General features: G+C 45.4%; 1 protein-coding gene across 1 annotated transcript in view; it reads right to left on the minus strand.

Annotated features, from left to right (window-relative positions):
* Vopp1 (VOPP1 WW domain binding protein) overlaps positions 1-5792 on the minus strand; it is a 62588-nt gene extending 56796 nt beyond the window's left edge. Inside the window, exon 1 of the mRNA XM_032906422.1 lies at positions 5589-5792. Coding sequence (XP_032762313.1) covers positions 5589-5642 — 54 coding nt within the window. The 5' untranslated portion in view covers positions 5643-5792. The remainder of the gene's footprint in view (positions 1-5588) is intronic.
* Between the last annotated feature and the right edge of the window lie 208 nt (positions 5793-6000).

Genomic DNA, 6000 nt, shown 5'->3' on the forward strand with positions numbered 1-6000 from the left:
CACCTATAACTTATTCAGAGATTCCCAGCTATTCCATGAAGAGCCAAGAGGCTATATAATCTAATCAGAATGGCATCTAGACATGAGACTTCACTACCACCCAGATATCTCCTGTGCCCAAGGAAGTAATCTGATTTATAAAATAACAGTCCACTTCTCACTAACACTTAGCTCTATAACCGAGCTAACCACAGGGTCCTAGAAGAGCATAAAAGAAAAGAACAGGAAAGTAACCTTACAGATCTTATAAGATGTAATACTACATTGTAGTTAATGAAGAGACAAGAGACAAAAAAAAAAAAAAAAAAAAGAAAGAAAGAAAGAAAGAAAGAAAGAAAAAAAAGAACTTGGCAGCTAAATTCTGCATAGGTAGAATGATATTTAAATAAAGACTAAAGAAGTTAAAAGGGGGATGGGATTGATGACTAGAACAAATAACTAGGATGGGGATAGGGGACTCCTACTGTGAACTGACATATCAACAAACGCTTCAGGAATTTCATGCACACTGCACAGGCACTCCCTCTTCCAAGTCTTATCACTCACCTTCCTCCTACTATATCCCTGTCCAGCTCCTGCCACATGATTACTTACCCTTTTATCTATTTACTCATTCAAATATTTACTAAGTCTCCCAGGGAGAGGCTTCCCAAGGGAGACTACAAAAAATAAGTGCCGGGAATTACATGGGCCATGCACCTAACTAAGTGGCCAGCCACGATTATGACCCTATCCTTGCTGTGTATGTCATCCTCCCTCCCACCCTCAGCGAGCCTCCTTATCTGCACAAGCTAAAAGGAGAGCAGAGGCCAGTAAAACCCCAGCTCTGGACAACGTTCTGACTCCTGCATCTGGTGACAGTCATTCCGATTTCAGAGCAATGCCTTTGCTACATGTGTATCTGGCTCATCTAGTTTTGCCATTTTTCTCTTACCTGTAGCCACCCAGCCTTCTCTGGAGTTTCCAGGGATAAACCTGATGCCTTTTCCATTGGAATTGAATAATTGCTCAGATTTTAAATATTTGTTGAAAGTAGGACACTTGAAAAGTTTATTTTAGAAAACTCATAGGTTGGAATTCCAGAGCATGAAATATTTAACAAAAAAAAAAAATCCCTCATTCTGAAACAACTAAGTTCTAATTTTGACATTTCCCAGCAACAACATACATAGAACTACAGAAAAACACACACTAATCCTCTCATTTCCCTAACTTCAAAAGGCAATATTCAATTTCTCACCCTTTCTCCCCCAGAGATGACCACCCTTTCTTCCTAGCCAAGAACAACCGTTCTTTGGGAGAAGAGCCTTTCATACTCAGCTTCTGGTGCCAAGAAAGGCTCTAAAAGATATTGAAGTTAGTCCTACCTACAAAACGAGTCCATGCCCCTGTGAACATAGATGAACTTACAGGCTTGAATGGGTGACTCCTATTCAACAGTGTTCTACAGGAGTGGGGGCATACAGCTCAAAGCTACAGCATTTGCCTGGCATGCACATATAGCCAAAATAAATACACACACAAAGTGGGTTGCTTTTGTTTATGTTGTTGGTTTGTTGGTTCAGTTTTTTGTTTCAAGCAAGGTACCATCAGCTTTTTAGTTTGCTTTTGCAGTTTACTGTGGCCCATTGAAGGCCACTGGGAATTTTCCCATCAGCCCTAATAGGAGGTAGAGTTCTGTTCTCTTCTATGAGAACTCTTAGGAACCAGCCAGCCAAGCTAAAGCATCTAACCTTAGAATCTGAGGACTCAGGGGGGCTTTTAGCTTCTCCCATTCACGAACACTAGTCTGTGACCATCTTATAGAGTATGCCACATTTCTGACATGCATTATTGTATTTAACCAGGTGGGGTATGCAGAGTATAAGACAAGAACTCCTGTTAGTTGATCACCCAATTCACAGAAACTAAGCTAGGGAGAAGGGTGGTTCCAGGAGAGGAGCTTCAGGATGCATCCGTGGGGTAGAATAGTATGGTCAGCTGCCTCTTCCTGCTCTAAGGCCTGACCTAGGAGTCCAACTGAACAACCAGGTCTCCTGAGATGTTTCTGCTGATGCCTGCTCTCCAGTATACATCCAACTCCCCTCTCTGAAATGTCCCAGTTAAATTAGATTACCTCTCTAAGGACTGACAAGTTTCTGGAGGAGTTCTGCATGTTGGAATGCATACCTCTACAAATCTCTCTGGGCTAATGCAGAGTGTATATGCCCTCCATGTTCCCAGGTAAGCAGACTTTGAGGAAGAAGTGGAGCATCATGGCAGGGAAACAGAAGAACCAAGTGTCTCGACCCCCTCGCTTAACAACAGTAAGATCTGGGACAAATTATACAATATCTCCCACTTGAAACAACCATGGACTACGATGAATCATGAATTAGCATTTATAAAGTGCTCAGAGCAGGGCTTGGTAATAGAATAAATCATCCTATAATGTTCACTCAATAAAAATACAAATTTCTACATTCAAGCAACCTTCTATAAAAGGATATCAGAGTGAGACACGAAAGCTCTCTTCAATTTGTTAAGATTCTCTCTCTATACAAGGATATAAAACTCCCAAGCCTGATCTTCAACAGCATTCAATGATGAATGGTTGCCAGAGGGCAGAAACGGGATATCCACTACCACAAAACTTCACGACAGATGTTCAAAGTGTGTAAAGAACTTTACACATTGAAACCATCTGAAGCAACACACACACACACACACACACACACACACACACACACAGCAGCAGCAGCCAAGTGTCCTGTGTATCAGTCAACAGAAGCTGGAACCATGAAGGGGATTCTCCAACTGTTTTAATGTCCTCAGAAGGGATCATCTGCCTCCTCAGCTGCTCTGTAACTGTAACTGCGCATTTAATTGAGAGGCCATTAAAATATTCAAAGCAGACAGTTTAAGATGAAAAAGCTCAGACTAAAACCTCACATTAAACTTGTATGTGATAGTTAAATCTTTTTGTTGTTGTTGTTGTTATTGCTGTTGTTGTTGTTTGAGACAGGGTTCTCTTTATAGCCCTTGCTGTCCTGGAACTCGACCAGAAATCAGGCACTGAAGATATCATCATGTATAAGTGAGCTACCTAGAAAACAAATGTCACCAGCATCCAGATAGTGAATTTCATGAGAGCATAAGAGCTCAGCCATTTGGGGGGGGCTTTAAATCCTACAAAGAAGTTTTAAATTCCCTATTAAGACAAAATATTCCCATCCCTGGCGACCCATCCCTGTAATCACAGCATACGGGAGACTGAAGCCTGGGCCAAACGGGAAGATCCTATCTTAACAGTGACTCCAGCTGGACAGAGTACTGGTCCAGCAAGTGTAAGAAGCCCTAGGTTCAATCTCCCTCTGGTAGCTAAGAAAACAATAAGGTTAAATTAAATGAACAAATGCAAAGTCCATGGTACAGTGCCTTGTTTGACTACTTTGTTCAAGGCCCTGAGGTCTGTTCCTGGCACTTGAAGAAAGTTTTTATGCCACGAAACAGCTTCCAGGATAGAACAAAACCTTCTTCACTAAAGGATTAGGCTTTTGACAGATCCTCAGCAGACAGACAGACAAGGAAACGAAGTTCTAGGGGCATTAATATACTTTTCACTTGTACATTAGAGACAACAAATTTCCTGGTCCTCTCCCTCACCAAGACTAGTGGGCTTTTTTTCTGCCCGAAAGTATTCAGTGGGCTTTCAAATCTCCCACAAGAAGTAGGGGAGGGTCCTACAGTAGGAACCAATCAGCTTCCCTTTCTTTGTCTGGATTACCCAATCTCCTGTAGTAGCCCAAATCAGCCAATTAAGAACGAAAAGGAGAAACTCACCCCATCCCCAAACATAAAACTTTTAGCACTGCCAGACAAACTCTGATTTCCAGGTCTTCTGGATCTCCTCCACCTGGGAGTCTGTCTCTTCTGTCTCTTTGTGTTTATTCATTCTCTCTCTCTCTCTCTCTCTCTCTCTCTCTCTCTCTCTCTCTCTCTCTCTCTCTCTCTCTCTTCCCCCCCCCCTTTATTTCTCTTTCTCTGTGTGTTTTTCTGTTTGCAATACAAGGCTGGGTGCTGAGATCTTTGTTTTTACCGCTTTGTTATTTTTTAAATTAGCAGAGAAAGAGAGAGTCCATCCCAACAACTCCAGACAATGTCACTGTGATAGTATCAAAGCAACAAAGCAGTAGATTAAAAGTTGGAAATAAAAACTGATGACAATCATAGGTCATATTTCATTTTACTTTTGGTTTTTCCCCTCCCCCGAAAAGCTAATTTAAGTGACTCGATTTGAAAGCTTTTCCACTGCCGGCTCTTGAATATAAAGCTAGAGTGTTGGCATGTCTGCCAGTATTTTTACTGTTCATTTCCTTAATAAACATCGTTGGAAGACAAAAATATAGAAAAGAAAATGAAAAAATAACCCCCCCGCGCCCAGTAAATAAAAACAGTGCGTTTTAGGATGCACACAAAGCTAAATTGGAGACAGGAGTGGCACAAATATAGAAACAAGAGAACGCTAGCTAATCTTATGTTACACACACACACACACACACACACACACACACACACACACACACAAATTGGCAGAGATGTGTTGAGGTAAACACACATTTATTTTTGTAAACAGTGCTCTCTGGTTGGCTTTTCCACAGCATTCAATGTTGAATCATCACCCAGAGGGTTTGGTTCCTAAGCTTTTAAAAATCTGAACAAGTGGGAAGAAAGAAAGCCAGAGGTGGCACTCTCAAAAACGTTATATATTCAAAAAAAAAAAAAAAAAGAGGTATTTCGAAGAAAAGCGAGCAACCTTTGCTCCGTTTCGAACTTATAGCATGGAGAAACTCTTCCCTCAACCCTCCAGACTAAAGGAGAAAGACTTTCCCTCCAGCATAAATGAGAATCTTCCGGAGTACTGCTGACTCCCCAACCACGGAAGTTTACAGGTCTCTGAGGCAGGACCATGATAGTCAGCCAGGCATCCTTACCCACTTAGACTGACTTTACTAATACAAAGGTCTTTCAAAATACTAAAGCGGTGGGACTATGAACAAACCTCCAAACCCCAATCCATATTTTACACGCCATAAGTCCACTGTTTGCCTTTGAATGAACCCGCTGGAACAGGAAGGATGGCTCGCATCACAGTCACAGGATGTCGCAGTTCAGTCGACCGCAGCCCGGGTCTAACCCCGGCTGTACCTCGGCGGCGCTTCCACCCACCATCAAGTTCCCGCGGCTTCACTTCAGTACACCCACTACCCAAGCTCCCCGTGGAATTTTTCTCCTCGCCTCTAAAAGCTTGCACTTCATCTCCAAAGGCAGAAATGTCCCTGTCCCTCCTACCAGCTGCGGGAGGCGCCGCCCCAGGCCCCTAGCGCCGGGATGCGCGTGTGGACACGCACAAAGGTCCCTCCCCGGGGCCGCAAACCCGAGCAAGCAGCGAGGGGGAAACCGGGCGCAGACAGAAGGAGGAGGCGCGCAGGGAGGACTGGGGGTCCGGACATCAGGCCCCACCGCCGCCCCACACGGCAGACTCGCGAGCTCCGCAGTGCCCTTCCCGCGTCCCTGCTCCCGGAGGCGCCCGGAGCCGGCGGCCCTACCTCCATTAGCAGCCCTAGCAGCAGCGCTGCCACTCTGCCGAGCCGGCGGCCCATGGCTCCCGCGAGGACCGCCTGAAGCCAGGCTGCACAGCCCGGGGCGGGCGGGTGGACTCCGGGGATACGAGCCGACGCCGGCAGAAGGACGCGCGGCAAGCCGGCAGAGCTGGAGGACGTGCCAAGCCACCCTCGCCGCGCGCTCCCGACCCACCTCACGGGCGCGCGCTCGCGGGCTCGGAGCCCTCAAAGTCTGTGGAGCGCGCTGCGGGACGCAGAGACAGCGGGGCTGGGTGAGAAGAAGGCTTGGTGTCTCCTCTCCCAGAGGAGACCATCTTGTCTCACCTCGACAGTTCTGGGAAGGTTATTAAATGGCACCGGGTTTGGGAGGCTGGGGGATGGACGCAAATGGACCCAT

The sequence above is a fragment of the Rattus rattus genome, chromosome 6 (genome assembly GCF_011064425.1).
Source record: "Rattus rattus isolate New Zealand chromosome 6, Rrattus_CSIRO_v1, whole genome shotgun sequence".
In the NCBI taxonomy this organism is placed as follows: domain Eukaryota; kingdom Metazoa; phylum Chordata; class Mammalia; order Rodentia; family Muridae; genus Rattus; species Rattus rattus.